Here is a 17,744-nt window from a genome sequence, read left to right on the forward strand (position 1 = left end):
CAATTCGCCACCCGCGACAGACTTAAAAAAGCTAGATACACTGCAAATGATAATTCCTTGTTATTTGACGAAACTTTATTTTATGCTTCAACTTTACTGATGCGAAGATGCTGACTTGTCTTGCATGTTGCCGTCAAAGATAGTCTTCGTTCGAAAGGTATTCTCAGATTTTCTCAATTCTCATACAATTCATATGAATTACTATGAAATAATAATAATAGAAGATTAAAATGAAATAATCATTTGTTCGAAAAGCTAATTTTCAATTAAAAGTCAAGTAAAAATCAGAAAACTTTTTAGAATTTGAATTGAAACGACTCGCGATAAAAGAAAGTAACGTCGGTTAATAATACGTCAGTTCACTAAAAAACAAAACTTTCTCCCTTTTCATCATTCAAGTCGTAAAAAAAAGGATACTCGTGCGAAAGTGTAAGTCTCGCACGATTCATGATAATTTACCTCATCTTTTTCGCCACATATCTCGCAACTATAATCCTTCGACTGTGAGAAGAAGAAAAAGGATAAGCTAACTTCGAATCTTGTGAATGCTAATCTCATTCAAAGGATACTATAAAAGGAGAAAATGGAAGCAAGGTAGTAAAAAAGCAAACAACCCCCCGAAACACAATAAAGCATCTCTCGCGCACAACAAATTGAGTGTAGTAAAAAAGGAAAGTTGAGAAAAAAGCTCTAGGTTTGAGATAAGCAGCGCGTGCGAATTGGTACGCACTTGAAGCTTGATTAATTGGATGAACCTAATTCTGCCTCCGAGTTCCACGTAATCCCACCGGGCATGCGAGCGAGCAAACCATTATCGACTGGTTGATGCAGCTGAGATATTTTCTCTCTCCCTCTCCCTTTTTACGTGACGGAGGATACCACCATGGGTTGACGGCCCTTTTTTGTAGCTCTTGCTTGCTAAAGATTCGCAAGTATCCTTAAAAGACGTAATGGTGTGTTTAATGTGGGCTTGGATATAACTTTAAGGTTCGCGCGGTGATTTGGTAATGACATTGGCGAAAACTGTTGATGTGGTATTTAGCTGAATGGAAAACACGTTGATTTCTTTCGAAATGTATGTTGGAGCTTACTGATCTTTCGGTAAGATGATTTCGTTATATTTAGTCTTTATGATTTCAAAATCACAAATTTAAACAATTAAAATGATTTGGCTGAATGAAATATTTAAACACGTACTAATTAACTTTTCACACTTCAACTTCAAACTCGTATCTTTGCCATTTATTATCAGTTAACGTGCTCAAAACTTATATGAAAGCGCTTCATTTTCAAAATGATTTACATCGCTCGCTTTTAATTTGTGCCATAAAAATCAAACTTCGCACACGGATCTGTCTTAGTAGTTATCTGTGTTTATAAGATTGGACGATTTTTCGGAGATCTCAGCAATCGTTCTCGTCAGAACTAAAGGGAATAATTCATAAGAGAATATATTTATAAAATCACAACTATTAGTTACAACGTAAGAATAAAGACTTAGTTGGTTACAAAGTAGATAATGACAATTCTTACAAGAATTTTTCATCTCTGCGGTTTTCGCATGTCTACATAATTTTACCAAATGAAAACATAGTCAGATAAATTAAACTTGTAATACAGTAGAAGTTACAATTATTTTTTGGATTTTTCCAGCCACTGAACGCTCCTGTCAGATGTAAGTGCAGCTCTAAGTTATCGGAAAGAGACTATATATATAGTGGAAAAAAGTAGAGGTCTTTATTCTACATAAGTTAAGCTTTTTCACTCATCGACGTTATAACAAATGGATGTAATTTACAAATGTATTCTTTTATGAATTATCGTATTCTGATGAGGGATTCTTAATATATCCAAAAGATCGACAATTTTATGAATAAAGATAACTGCTAAGACGGATCTGTATGTAGATGTTATTTTTTTTACCGGATTCCGCCGCCTTTCTATACGAACAAACAATTCATAGCAATTTAAGAGGACAATTTTCTCGAAAATAAATCCTTTCTACACAGCTCATGAATGAAGGTCTAAACTAATAACGGCTTACTAGATAAAGAACGTTTAATTGATATTTATTCCAATATTGTTCATTTTCCTCGTAAACAAAGTATCAAAACACGTAGACTTTATGCATCATGTTTTTTTCTCCATCCAAATACTTACAGCGATATTTATACGTCCATAAAATTCATAAAAGAACTCGATGACGTGCTTGCGACATAACAATTTTTTCTTCTTTTATTATTTCTAACGAAACACGTGTGTATATTTACAAAAATTACAAGTCAGTATAAATCGAATTATTATTCCAGATATATAATATATGTGATAAATCTTAATCGCAACATATGTATATATCACCAAAAACTCTTCTTTTTTCGATTAAATATCGGTCATTTTTTCATCAATTTGCTTTTTAAATTTTCTATCCCACCTCTTCTTCCTATTCGCTTCGTATCTTTAAATTAGTAGCAGCATATCACTATTAACTTCTTCACTTCTTTTAGAGTCGGAGTTTGGTTTTCTAGCTGGGGTTCACGGTGAGTTAATGTCCAATTCGTGGTTTTTTCGGCCACACTCGTACATCAGCTACGAGGCACTGGAAAAAGAAAAACACGCGAAAACGACTTTTTCAATTAGTTCTGCTACTTCGAGTATACTTAGAGAAATGCCTTTGCTCTACCGGCGAGCTTTTCAAGCCGCCACGAAAAAGTTGTTTGCGTGTCGCGCAATCTGTTGATAAATAAATCGAAATCTTGAGTGAGTGCTTTCGATATTCTTTATAAAAATGAGTTTTTGATTTATGGTCAAAGGACAGAAAATAAAATATGGCTACCAGCATGCGAACATCAAACAAAAATAAAGAAAATATCTTTAACCAACGTATTTCCGACGATATTAAATTAATTTTTTTTCGAATCAAATTCCGAGCTGCTGACCTTATGTCCACTATTCCTACTTATTTGATATTTAGGAGGTAGTAAAAAGCAACTCTTCTCGCAGTACATTTGTCGTTATATAATGTTCATAAAACGATCAAATTGCTATGCTCTACATTGGATACGAACAAGGATGAAAATAAAACTTGATTTTGCGATAGCACAGATTTATTCTGTTTTTTGTTGTTACGGTCGACAAGTTTATCCTACGGCTAACCGCTCAAACAACTTTGTTTGCAAATATAATTAATTAGGAAACTTCTCACGCAAAAGATAAAATCAATTTGAACTTCAAGCTACGGCTCTAAAATGAAGCTCTTCAATTTTCTTACTAGACCGTAATACTTAAGCGGATTGAGATATTAAGTGTATGAAGTCATGGTTTTTTTTATTTCATCTGGTGTTATTTTTGCTCGGATAAACAGTTATATCTTTGACATATAATTATTTTGTAAAGTTATACCAAAAAAACATTCCTTGATAAATAAAAAAATAAAACTATGATACAATTAAAGATTTGAAAATTCCATTAGACGATGCAGTATCGATAGGTTGAACGAAGCATTTTTCATAACTATATTATCAGTCACATTCGATAGCATTTCACGATAATTCAATTTTCGTGGAGTTCCTTTCACATTAAAAAAATAAATACACAAATATAAACATCTAGTCGCAATATACAATGAACCGAATGTAAATTTCAATCAAGTTGGTGTAGTGAGAAGTAAAAAAAGGGAGTTCCGAGTGTGAAAAACCCATTTCCGCCCTACTGGCGGAAACTCCTGCGATGCGCAGTGGCCGAAGGATAACAGATATTTAAATTCTGTGGCTCACAGTGTCATCGCTAGTATCGATACTGCTTTATCTGTCACACATCGGAAATGGAAAGGGTTTTCTCTCTTTTATTTTGTATTTTTTGTCTCTCACTGGTCGATATGCCTATACGTTCTCCTCAATGCATAGAGATTTCGACATAACGCCGAGTGGATTTCGCGCAACTCGATTATGAAGAAAAGTGACCTAGAAATGTCGTATGGTGGAAAATACGATGAGTGAGAGACTTGCAATCGATAAAATGGCTTCGAGTTTGTGATTTGTAGTTTGTTTGATTGCAGTATCCGGTTCGTGCAGCACACGCACTCTAACTTTTTTCGGGTATCCGATTTGCAAATTACGGCGTGAGAACTATTTGGTACTGAACTTGTAGTTTGAAAAATTGTTACCGCATAGAAAAATAGTTATATATAATAGAAAAATAAAACTCATCGGTGTTACAAAACTCAATCAAGAAATCAATTAGCGTACTCTAGATATTTCGGAAAGGTAAACATTTTGCAACAGGTAAGGTTTGCACCATGCAATTTTGTCGCCCCAAATTGTTAGCTGTGCAATGCAAAATAACGTACGAAGCTTGCCAATTATTTGGGCTTTTGTGTCGCTTGGCTGCTTATATCCAGTGACCGTAAACATTTTGGTTAGTTACAGGCTTTATCACAGCATGCCATTGTTTCATTAAAATCCAGATTGCTTGATCTTTTAACTATTAAGAATAATATCGTTGTTTTAACGACGATTATAACTTTCGAATTGGTAACTTGCTTATGCAATTATTACTTTATATATCGAGTATTTACCGAAATTATTCTCATAAAATATTTATATAGCTGTTGCTGATTATATATAATGGTAGATACGTTCAGTAAAAAATATTCATCGTTGATGGATGGAGTTGGATGAGTGGAAAACTGAGTAGAAGTGATTGATCGCAAGCTTTCTCTCTCCCTCTCTGAGCGTAGCTGGATGTAAAAGACTATTCAAATTTATAAATTTTCCATATTATCAAATATAAAAATTCAAATCGAATCATCAAAATAATTCGACATTATTAATATTGACAATGAATAATTGCTTTCGATTAGTTAGCATAGTTACGAAAATTGATATTGTAATTTTCAATTAGAAATAAGTTTTAATTATAAGTCTGTATTGTAAAATTCTTATTATTGTGTACGGAATAAAAAGTAACGATTAAAAAATAAACTGGCATTCACCATGAAATATTAAAGCAATAGAATTTAAATTCTATCCTTGTATCTCGCGCAAAGCATTAAATCAGAGAAATCTCGGCTGATTTCCACGAATCAATGATTCTCACTGGAAAGAGCGGGCATATAATTCAAGTCTGTCGCGCCTAAGTGCAGATAAATCCGTTGAGGTAGTTTCGTGTCGCCTGCTAACACCCGACATTTCTCTCCGTATCAGCCGACAAACAGCAAAGCGGAAGCAATAACGCATGTATACGCCGTAGACTGCCTCTAGTCAGATCCTCCTGCAGTATACTATAATTGCAAATAATGGGATTACACGTCGATAATTGGATCGAGTCACCGCAACCTGTATTGGCGTGAAATATTAAATTTGCTCTATCGTGTCATTGGCTGTCGCGTGTCTTAACTCTGATAGTTCGACGTTTTTTTTTCGTCTTGCCCCTTGATTCGAAACCGCTGTAATGTTTAGTATAGAGTTATCGATAACATGGATCAAGCTCGAACTCCATGTGTTAAGCTTTTAGACCGATTATGTTCTTAAACTGTTCTTTGTGTAGCGTCTTCGTTACGTGAAATTATGTCGATGGTATTATGGCAAATTCGAGGATTTTGTTTTTTGAAACAATATTGAAGATAGTTGGATAACATTGGAATAAAAATGATCGAGTTTCAACAGTAAAGAACGAAATTGACGAAACTCAGCTGCGTGTGCGAAATTATTAATTCATTCGATCGAGTATCGTATCATTTGATACATTTGAAAGTGAATCTGATGATGAAGTATTCATTTGATAAATCGTCTAAAAACGGCAATGAATGGTCCATTCAATATACAATTACGATTACGAAATTATGGATGACTTACCAACAGTTACTCAATAATTGAGCAAGCGATCAGAGTGAAATTTGGAAATCCGAAACGTAATTATCGTTATCGGCTAGTTGCTGCACGTGCCCATGACCACGACTCTTGGAAAATCTAACATAGTACTTGGATCGTAAAAGTTAGTCTTCGATATTCGTTAGTCGGGCTTGCAAAGAGTCAGTGACGAGAGGGTCAGTGGTACGAGCGCACGTACGAACTGTGCGCGCAGAGCAGCCCATATGAGCATTGGTCGGCGAATACTGGTGTAGCGAGTGATACATGGCAACTGATAATCGATAATGAAAGCGCGCGATGTACACGCACGCAGGCGCGTGTGCTGCTGTTTCCGTGTTAAATCCTAATTCCTGTGCCTAAGTCGGTGCTACTGCTGCTGTCTGGCAGGTGCTGAATTATGCGCTTCGCTGGATTTTTAAGCGCCCACTTCCTGCTAGCCGACTACAGTGTTGCTACTGCGATATCGCGACAACTCGCCGTTCTGATTATTCATATGATGCGTGCGCATGAATGTGGTGATAAGGTTGCTGTGCTCCGCTACTATTTCTTCAATTTGGCATTTGGCGATTTACCGGCATTGATTGCTTCTTTTATGTTCGTTTCTCTTGAACTACAGCTGACTGACAATTACCTTCTAACATCTTCTATTGTTGAGCGCGAAGCCATGTGAATATGAAAAGAAATCTGATTGGTCGATGAATATCGTTAGAAGCTAGTTTTGTCAAATGTAAACGTCGGAATATTCAAGACATTTAGCGCGAGTTACTGCGTCGAATCGATTAACTTATCGCATTGCTTAAGAAACACACAGTCGTCATTCCGCGTGCTGCTTATTCAAAGTTTGAGGCTTTTCCTTCTCTCTCCTCCGCTCAACTAAACGAGCGAAACGATAAATCCAACGCTGCGCACGCGAATTAACTTCCTCGAGGCAAGTTTATCCGCGCGCTCGCGATACGAAATCGCAATTCATTCCGCTCAAATGCCCTTATAATGGGAGCCTCGTAAAACTTGGAAATATTAATACGTCGCAGACTTATGTTATTCCAACGATGCGGTATAAGTACAAATTTATGTTTTATCGGTTTAAGCACAAATTTTCATTTTATTTTTTAGAGAGAGTCAAATGGCAGTCTGAATAACGAGGCGCCATATCGTTGGAGCTTCTACTTTACGCGAGCTGCTTTACTCAAGATTTTACTTTACAATGCGGAAGAAATAGTGTAGATAAGCGCGAGGAGAGAGTCGAGAAAATCCGCGGCGAGAATGATTAAGAGACTGGATAAATTTCTCTCCGTTATTATCTCACCTGCTGGATTTATCATTCCCAGTGATTATGTGTCGAGGAAAAATCTACTTTATATCTCGTTTTCTATGCCTACTGGATAATTTTACTTTAAATATTAACTCATTGAGATTTCGTCCGCCATCGTGGGATTATAACACACCTGGATTTTGCCTTGTGGAATTAGCGTTACGCGTTTTTTTCATTCTATTTAATTTCAAGACGAACAAGCTCGTCGACAACTTTTGTCAAAGAGCATTTGGCAATTGAGGATCTAGCGACAAAAATCGAAGACTCCTACTAAATCATAAAAGCAAACATTTCAATAGAACTCGCTATGCCGCTATTTTTAATTTGCTTTCGCGCGAGGGCACAACGATGATCGCGCATGCGCCCTTACTTTCACTACTATTTTTTGTCTTTATCGTACAGGCGGCGGAGATTGCACGCTAAAACCTGCAAACTTTTGGCTGCGAGCTTCTTACATAAGACGGTCTGAAAACTCATCTGGAACTCGGATTAAGTGAAGGTGAAGAGGAAAGAGGGGAAGGAAAAAAGGAGACGCATGCCACGCTTCTATCGACGGAATTAAGCATTTTACGTTACGCTTCTACAGCGAATGCGAAAAATCACCAGATTTGTCATATTTTCTTTGTAAAGTTCTTGTAATACAGATATAAATTTTTTTAGCGCGGAAGAGATGATGAAAACATAAGAAAAAATATTCTGTGGATGCCGGCGCTTTTCCACGGTGAAAGATCGTAAATCTTTCTCTTTTTGAATATTCTATCGTGAAAGCGGCTGTACGAATACTAACAAAGATGTTTATGAATGAAAGTTACGCTTGATTATGATGAATGTCGTGCACACAAAGCAAAACCGCTCGTGTATGAGTTAACAGAAGAAAATAAATAATCGTTCGGTTTTTTTAATCGAAACATTAAGTAGATCGAAAAGTCATTATGGTAATAATACTAGAAAAGGACTATGGAATATTTGATGCGTTATACCTTAGAATTGTCATCTGGAAAAGACGTAGCTGACGGTTAAATGAATAAGCCAGAGATTTAGGACAGAGCTCGAGACTCCGTTCCCGTCATGCACTGCGGCTGGCAGCTCTCCTGTAACATACACATTTACACGTGACAAATGTGAGTTTAGACTTGCGCTGACCATTGTTGCAATCAGCCTCTCTCTACGTGTGATTAGTTAATCAATCACTCGGATGCTATTTTACACTATGATACATGCATTATGAAAATCAATGGAATATTTTGATCAAACTGTAATCGTGTCATGTACGAATATTTCAAGTGGGCTATTAGTTCTGCGTCTTTTCAAAGACAATATATTTCAAAAGGAATATTTCCGTCTTAAGTTTTGCATCTATATTTTGAATAAATAATAAGAGAATGATCACTTAATGGGAATTGAACACACATACAAATAAGAGCAGAAAAATATTATGTGTAAAACCGTATTCTTCTTTTTCAAATACACTCTTGACACGGGTAATATACTCATTAATTGTAAGTTATCAGAAACTATCTCGTCTGATTCAAATAAGAACATAACATTGTAGGCAATAAGCAGGTATGAGAACGAGTCATGTTGTTTTTGGAGAAAGCTTTTCTCAAATTACTTTTAGTGTACTCGTCTCTTTCTTTCCTTTTGTCACAAGTGACAACAAAGGAAAAAGGCTCAACGCCAAAGTGCCATAATAAAAAAGTCTATTAAGACCTAGGCGCTCGCTCACGGTACTAATGGCCATACTTACGAATGGTATGATTGAATTAACGTCAAGGTGACAGATCAAACTCTCGATACGATGTCTAGTGAAGGATCGGCGACCAAGATGTGTGCGCGGGGAAACGAACGAATCAAGTAACAACACGTGCGACTACGATGAGCTGTCAAGCACGTCAAGCGACAATTTGGTATGGCCAGCTAGCCTTCATTAAAAAAAAGGCTCGAAAGCGTTTTCATATAGCGAAGCGGTGCCAAAACGCGCGACTAATATTCTTCAAAAGTATGTCGGCCATGGGTGTAATAGAATAAACAAAAGAAAAGTCAGCGAGAAAATGTAAATTAAAGTATAAATTTTTACGTTACATTCGCGAAAAATTAATTCGAGTGCCTCCCTCGCCGCTTGCCAGGCCTCGCAGCTTGTCCTTTCGTATACGGCGGCAAGGGACTGTTGAGCGAGCGAGAGAGAGAGAGAGAGAGAGAGAGAGAGAGAGAGAGAGAGAGAGAGAGAGAGAGTGAGGAGAGAGGTCCTTAAAGAGAGGGGGCGAACCACCGAAAATTTTTCGCTGCTACCCGTTCATTTTTTTTTATTAAACTTCGGATTATTTCGCTCGTAAGATTTGTAAAATTATGCGTGGAGTTTGCAATTTGCGTACCTCCGTTTGTCAGTAAAAAAGGAGGCCAATTTTGACGTTTAACCATTCCCGCTCTATCTCATTGTTAATAACGAATGTTTTAGCCGTACGTGCATATTTGCGATGAAAAACACTAGCATGCATGCGCACAAGAAGAATAACTTTGCAGTAGTGATGGATCACCATAAAAAAATGTTGGGCTTTTGAACGGTATTAGTCGTTAGCGTTTCGACGATTTGACGTGTCATTAGGCGTTTTCTTTTTTCTTCGCGGCACGAAATAGTGACACTTGTATTTTGAATTTGCGCGTTTAGAAAAATAAAAGATGAAATGACAGCGCGTATTATTTTTGCTTGCTTATGGAAAGCTTTTCTTCTACTTAGTAATGCTGACACCGCCAGGACGTCATCTGATTTCGTCTGATGGTCGAAAAAATGTTTTCCTTTTAAGTATGTTTGAAAACTCGTCGTCAAGTCGTCAAGTTTTCAACGTAAAAGTTGGACGCGCTACGTCCCTCAGAAATTTGAGTAAGTAGAGAAGTGATAGGCCACGAGGTTTTATATTTTCCGAAGTAGACCAAGTCCGCAGGTAAAGTCAGACGTATTTATGTAGATACACTTTTCATGTTATTCAAAGCCAGCTTATACTGCAGTAGCTTAAACTTTTTAACGCTATAGGTCAAAATACTTTATTGTTTTTCTCGCCAAGATTTTCCGTGCAGCTCGGCGCAGTGCTTCGAATCCCTTGGCATAAAAAATACAGAAGTAAAAATATTATCGAGCGTCAAAGATGAAATCTAGGTTCAACGAAATAGGTGTGTGGTCTCGCGTAGCTATTTTTTTTCTCCAGATAACTTAAATTGAGCGTGATATAGCAAACGATCGTCACCCTTTCGTCGGAAACAGCGAAGACATTTTCTCCCTAACTTTTTCTCTTCTTTTGTCGCTATACCAGCCTTTTGCTCTGGCCAAGCTCCAAAAGCGATGTTGAATTTGTCAAATCGCTGGCGTTCCTTCGCTTGTGCGCGAGTTTTCTTTTTCCCGCCTTCGTCTTCTTTTCTCGAAAAAGCTCATATATATATATATATATATACCGCATGTGCCAACGACGCCACCGTCTGACCATTCGCGTGGCTTTATCTCCTGAAAAAGACTTGTCTATTTCCGAAAGCGACTGCTAGTGAGCGCGAGCTTGAGAGAGGTCAAAAAGAGATTCGTTCATCAGGACATGAGTTTTCGTCATTGACGCCAATTTTTTTCCCTGTTTTTCAAATTGAATGCAATCCTGTTTAATTGTTCACCGTGTTATAGAATGAACAAAATTTTTTCTCGTTAAATGTGACATATTAATCTGTCGAAGCTTTGAAATGATTGACGATGACTTTGAAGATCAGATCAATTCATTATTATAGAGTGTTAAGAAATTTTTTTTTCCTTTCGAGGGTTTCTGATCTTCTCGCACTATCCTTCCTATAAAGAAGAAAGCATTTTATTCCACCTTAAGCCAAGAAATGATTTTTCATTTATTTTACACTCGACCACGTGCAAGATATCTGGTCTTTCCTCTCCAGCTAGATTTTTTAATCGTATCACGAAGAAGGGAGCAGCTTCTGTTTTTTAGTCTCTCTTTGGGATTGGGATTAGGATGGCTACAAAAGATATTGGAAGCCTCGGTGGGATTATGATTTGTTTCAGAAAGAGAGATTAGACTACGTTCGAAATAAATTTGGAGTGGGAGAATAGTGCAATTCGAATAAACCGTTGCACGTAGCTTCTTGACATTTATTTTATTTTAGATTATCCGAAATTAGGTTTTCAAAATTATCTTTATGTGATCGTTAATTGATATAAATCAAGTCACGGGGCATCAAAGATGTTCTAAGACATCTAAATAGCATCAGACGCTCACGACTGAAATCCACAACAGGCCACAAAGCTAATATACATAATTAAGTGCCTGCGAGAGATTCACAAGAGAGCTCTTCCCAAGCGGCATCATGGCACACACTAAGGAAGTAGAAGCATAAACTCAAGGTATAATTAGGCAGCGGGAAGTGGCATCAGTTACCACGACAATTTCTCGCTGTAGAAAATAGAGGAAGCTCCCAGGTGTAATTGGCTCGTGAGCGCGGTTTCTCCAGCTTGATTAGCTGGCTTATTTTAATAGCGCTTGTGTGCTGTACAAATCAGAGGAAACCGCAGCTAACACGCAACCACATCCCCACCTATTAGCAGCTTTGCTCAGATTCGATTTGGGCTTCGAGAGTTTTCCCGAGATTCGGAAAGTTTTCCTGAATGTTTAATTTGCGGCTGAATGCAACTTACCTTCTAGTGAGTTGAGTTTTAAATGCTTAGAGTGAACTGTGTGAGAATATATTTGCTAAAGGATGAAGGAAATTTTCATTGATGCGAATTTTTACCGTGAAACCATATAATACTATTTCTTGTAAAAAACTAATTATCTTGTAATGTTGGTGTTTCAAAAAATCTATTGTTGGAAAAGCCATCTGATCGCATTCATTATCCGACAGCGATAATGGACACATAATGTTAGATAGCGAAGTTGTATAAAGTTTATGCATAAAAAAATGTCGAGGTGATAGAAAAATAGAATAAGATTGTTTCAAGAAAAATGTTCTTAATACGCGTTTGATAAATGACAATTGTTTTTTATAGTCATTCCCTTTCACAGGTAAAACCAGTTTATAACAAGCTGTGTAAAATCGCGTAGATACGGTTGCTCGCGTGGCGATTAATGAGTGTATAGGGCATCGCTCTCGTCAAGATAAAACTGGAATAAGTAAAGGATGTCCACCATGCTTAAAGCCTGGAACCAACACTTTAATTAGTGGTCTTCAAGCACGACTGCAAAGAGGGTAAAATTCTTCTCTGCGTTTCGAACATCAACCAAAGGAGTGAAAAATCTGTGGCAGATTAATCGCCTACGCTCTTTTTGTTCGTGATTTCCCCAGCAGTGGAGTTGGGTTATTTGATTGTTAGAAACGATAAGAAACTTTTCCCTTTTTTTGATTTTCTTCGTTTTTATTTGATTTTTTGTTTGTTTTTGTTTTGTTTGTGTCTACCGTTTACTTAAATGGATTAATCGATTAGACGGGATCTGTACTTCTAAATTTGTCGTGGTTAGTCTACTTCTAATCAATTAACTGATCATTCAAACAAAATTTTAAATCACGCGTTCAGGAAATTTTTTATTTGGTTTTCTTCGTTCCAAGGAAAATTAAATTATTGATAACTGTGTTTATCTGAGCCGAGAATCAACTGAATGATAACAGAACTTGAAAAAAATGCCATTATTTTTAAATCTTTTATTTGTTTATATATTTATGATTACATAAAGCGCTACTACCAAATTGTATTTCGGTAGTTATATTTTGTGAAATAACATTATATTTTGCAGGGTAGAAACATCTACTTAGATATGGACACGTATTGTGAAAAGATTTGCGAGAAACAGCTTATAGTTGTGCATTGTTCGATTGAGTGAAATCTCGGGCTTCGCATTGTGGCCATTGATCGAACAAAAGCCTTCTACAGCTTTTGGCTTCTAGTTCAATATTAGAATTTTGTTTACGCAGTGCATGATACATGACAGAATTATATTATGGAACACATTCGTTAGCGATTTGAAATGAAGTAAATATGAATGCGGAATTTTCGGCAGCAACAAATAGTGCAATGACTGGGCAAATGGTGATTGTTCTACTTCAAGTCATCATTGCAAATGAAGTTGACTATTTTTTTAAATACTTCACGTTAAGGCTCATTTAATTAATATTTGAACTCGTCAACAGGATCAGAAATAGAATTTAGTTGAAATCAGAGTAGTCTAGAAATGTTTTATTTGGTTAATATATTAGTTATGCCTCAAAGTTACGCCTTACAAATAAAGCTCAAAAGTGATAGCGTGTAAACATGTCTTTGTTAATTAAATAAAATTGGTATAAAATTGTTGAGTAGCTTATATATATATATATATATATATATGTGTGTGTGTGTGTGTGTGTGTGTGTGTGTGTGTGTGTGTGTGTGTGTGTGTGTGTGTGTATGTTTGCTTGTACGAAGACTGCGTATGCGTCTGGTGCCGTCTGTGACCATTCGTAGCGCGGAATATCAGAGTATTTATCCCTGTGCTCTCGCCGGTTCTACTATACGATATAGGCATGTGTCTCGATAAAGAAACCTCCTCTCTGCTACTTTACAGCCTTTTATTTATTTTACCTAGTCACCGAAATGCCTCTCCGTCAGAAACAAACGCGAAAGCTGACGACAAAATTGATCAATTTGAGAAAAAAAAGAAAAAAGTTGCCCTCAGATGAGCATTTACGAACAATAGTTTCGGTAGCGAGGCATTCGAGCTGCTGTAACGCCATAGCCATTACGCGGTCCTTAATGTGCAGGGCAATTTAAAGCGCGAAAATTCAAAGTAACGCTCGCGTACACTATTAAAAATTTAACACTAACCCGCGTTTCGCAGCTGCTCGCTTTTCTATTTTTTTCCGGCACAATGTAGGAGCCGAGTGTCACATTAGTGCTTTTTTCTGCATCTCTTGTATGCGCGCGGCTGATGCGCGCGAAAAAAAGAAAAATATCAAGGGAGAAAAAAGCGCGCACCAAACGAGAGCGAGATACATTTGAATTTCTAGCGCGAGCGTGTGAAATGTCACGTCCAACAGTGAATGAACGCGTTCGCCAGAAAGGTTTCGTGACGATAGGGCTTTTCTGCCTCCTTCGTCGTCGTCTTTTTTCCTTTTTCACAGCTACTGTTGTTGTATGCCGTGCCCCTATTTTCGCGCGGTATTAGGTCGTTTGAGTAGTTTCTTTCTGCACGCGTTTTGCCTCACGCATATATGAATCAGTTGCACTTCACGAAGAATTATGCGAAATGCGGTTTGTCTCGGTGCGGTATCTCGGTTGAGGTCGACTACATATTGCTGATTGTTCTGCCCTGCGGCCAATTTTCTTATGTTAATATTTTTTCACTCTTTTACATTTTATTCCAGCAATTGTCCTGTACTCTTCTCAACTCATAGTTCAATTCTTCACTAAATCACAAGTTTTTCATAAGAATAACGTAGACTTAGGCAAAGACAAGTAGACATCTTAGCGTGTGAACCCAATAACCCAAATCAAATACTTAAGAGTAAAAGAAAATATTTGAGAATAAAAGAGAACGGCAGAGCTCCTGAAATACACAAATAACTGGAATACGCCTTTAAATCTGCGTTATATGTTGTGCGTCGAAAAATTCAAGTGAAAACAATTATTTCCGCATCTTTTCGTTTATCGTGTCTCGAAAGGATTTGCTAACAGGATTTCAGATATATGGCTGAATTTTCAAGCTCATTGTCAATACAAAGTTAGGCCTGATAGATAGAACCGGAAAAGATGCTTTGGAATGGTATGGAATTCTTTATAAAGCCGATGTATTTATTTAATATTAGAGGGCTTGGAAAGTAAAATATCAAAAGTTTCAAAGAATGCTGGAGTTGACTTCATGTTAAGATTTCAATATTTCCTCATGCTTTTGAAATATGCTGACAGGAAAATCCGAAATGTCGACTATGGTACGACTCTAGAGATCCGAAAATTCAATGAGATTTCTAAAATTAACAAAATTATAAATGAAAATAAAAAAAAAAGACTTTTCATTACTTATTTGTTTATTATTGAATCGAAATTTAAAATAATATCTGCGATATTCATTCGTTTCCAAAGTATGTTAAACATGACATATCACAGGTGATAACCTTTCCAAACTCGCTATAGCATGATCAACTTTGTCAGCATTACCAGGCGTAATCCGCGCAATTGCGAATTGCCTGAGCTTAAAAAAAAAAATCCGTTGCCGTTTTTCCTCTTGAATTTAGCTTGAGCTTATCAAGTGTCGTCTTATATATCTATTCACAGTTATACTTTTAGCCAAAAGTTTTGTTCAAGTACTATCATTCAAACAATTTTTTATGCTTCTTTACCTGAGAGTAAGTTTTCGTATTAAAGAATTGTTTCCGGAGTCAAATTCACTATCTTTATTTTTAATTATGGAGCAAATAATAAAAATATCCTTTGTGCATTATTTTCGTATGGATGATTAGTGAATTATTGAAAAAATATTGCAAATCGCGTTTATGTTTTTATGAAGGATTATATAGTAATGAATAATGCAAATAATCTGAATTTTAATTGAATTTTCAATAACATATTATGTGCAAAGATCTCTATGATCCGGTATATTTTCTCATGTAATATTGAGTATTATATATGTAATATTGAGTGCGTTATTTGTTGGAATGAATGTTCATTTGATTTCTTCAAATATTTGAGCAAATTCGTTTTTCGCTGAGATTATACGTAGATTTATTATTAAAATGATTAATGATATTGATATTTATCGTAAAGAAAAGCTTACTTTGGAAATGAACGAGAACGAATATTGCCGATGTTATTGCACATTTTAATTCGATAACAAACAAGATTATTTTCGTTATTGTTTTGGTTAGTTCCTAAATACCCTATTTAACGCACAAGACAAATATCTAATTAGGAGGAAAACAAGTTCGCATTGGCATCTGTAACAGAGTATACGTAGGCTTGATCGATCGAGCTTTATGTATGTGCGTCATGGGACAAAAGAGTGTCGCGAGCCCCATTTTCATCTCTGCTCAGGCGCTGCGGCGATTTATTGTGCTTTTCCCTCTCTCGCCACGTGAATGTATACTGTTATGAAAAAAAATTGTTTGAAAGGTATCTTACCATTGAGGACGTGTACCGCAACAGTGGCTTTAGCTTTTTCAGGTACAACGCAACTGTAATTACCAGCGTGTCGTGCACTTGCCCTTTCCACTAATAACGTACTGACAATAACTTGAACTTCTCGTCCGTCTAGATTCTCGACAGTTCTATTCTCACTGCAAGCAAAAATGTCGAAACGAATGACTCGCATTCGATGGGCGAGTGGATTGGAAAGGGAGAGTCGTTCTATTACGTCCAGGAAAAGAAGGAACATTTCAATTAATTTTCAAGGCGTTATTTACCTAACGTCCTCGCCGAGGATCTCGTCTCCTCTGGTCCAAATGACAGTTTCATTATAGCGCTTGGGCACGTCTCGTGCCTCGCAGCGCAAACGCAACTCGCTGCCGGCCTTTAGGTGGCGCTCCCCGGACTTTATCCTGCCTGAGTCGTCCATTATTACCAGGATCGGTGCTGCAAATTGAAAAACTTGACTTGTTATTTATCTAAGCTTCACCGATTGAGCTGCCATCGCTGCCCTATCGAGTGCTCTTGTTTCGTCATCTTTTTCATTTTTCAAAAGCCAGTCGAGAACAGCACGGCTGCGCAAGCTTACTGCCTGGCCTTTGTTATTTTCATATTTACGACAGTTTGATCAATGGACTTCTAGATTTCACGTTAGTCATTGAAATCGTCGAGCACTTGATTAGTCTGTTGACGATGTGCTCATTTAGTGCCTAGAAAGTTGTCCCCGAATTGGAAATAATTATTTTGCAAGAGATGAGATTGTGAGAGTCAGATGAGCCAAAATTTAACTGCAAAATATCAATGGCATATTGGCATAAAAAAACACACGAGATGGAAAAAAACCAATATTTTACAAAGGTAGGTATCGCTAAGATAAAAACTAGAAACTCAAGAAAAACGCTGGCGTACGAGAAAGGAAAGTATTGTCGGAGAGAACTTGCCTTTTCAAGGGGGAACCAAAATCTCCAGAAAATAGTAGATTACGTACACAAGCCGACAAAGTATTGGTAAGTCCGTAGCACGTGAGAATTGGCAAGCGAGCTGGCGAAGCCAAGATTGACAAAGACGTGCTATGGGCTTACCGATACTTAGAAATTAGCATGTTACCGTTAAAAATTGCTTGCTTTGTCCAGCGGCCCGAAAGTAGCATTTCCTGGCCACGGCCCCCTCGGTAACATGCCAATTTCGGCTTCGCTGGGCAAAAAAAAAATAGAATAATAGAATACATACCACTGCCGAGATATTCCGGAACATTGGTAAGTCTATAACGCGTGAGATTTAATGTCAATTTTCACCTGCTATGGATTTATTAACACTTTGCCGACCTCGGTACATAATCTACTATTTCGCTGCGCACCGTATCTCGCCGAATTCGCCTGGCCCTCCCTCCTCGTCCTCTGCTCATCGTTCCGGCAACGATCACGCGCAATGCGCTCGTCCA

The 17,744-nt window shown here is 37.2% G+C and overlaps 1 protein-coding gene across 5 annotated transcripts in view; it reads right to left on the reverse strand.

Moving 5' to 3' along the window:
• Positions 1-325: 325 nt before the first annotated feature.
• Positions 326-17,744, reverse strand: part of LOC131665747 (nuclear pore complex protein DDB_G0274915-like) — a 136,904-nt gene continuing 119,485 nt past the window's right edge. For all 5 annotated transcript variants that reach the window (XM_058937837.1, XM_058937840.1, XM_058937839.1 and 2 more), the window contains 4 exons: positions 16,582-16,750; positions 16,301-16,455; positions 8,160-8,270; positions 326-2,596 (listed from right to left, as the gene is read on the reverse strand). In XM_058937837.1, coding sequence (XP_058793820.1) covers positions 8,170-8,270; positions 16,301-16,455; positions 16,582-16,750 — 425 coding nt within the window. In that variant the 3' untranslated portion in view covers positions 326-2,596; positions 8,160-8,169. The remainder of the gene's footprint in view (positions 2,597-8,159; positions 8,271-16,300; positions 16,456-16,581; positions 16,751-17,744) is intronic.

The sequence above is a fragment of the Phymastichus coffea genome, unplaced genomic scaffold (assembly GCF_024137745.1).
Source record: "Phymastichus coffea isolate CEN01 unplaced genomic scaffold, Cenicafe_Pcof_1.1 PCOF00054, whole genome shotgun sequence".
Lineage (NCBI taxonomy): Eukaryota > Metazoa > Arthropoda > Insecta > Hymenoptera > Eulophidae > Phymastichus > Phymastichus coffea.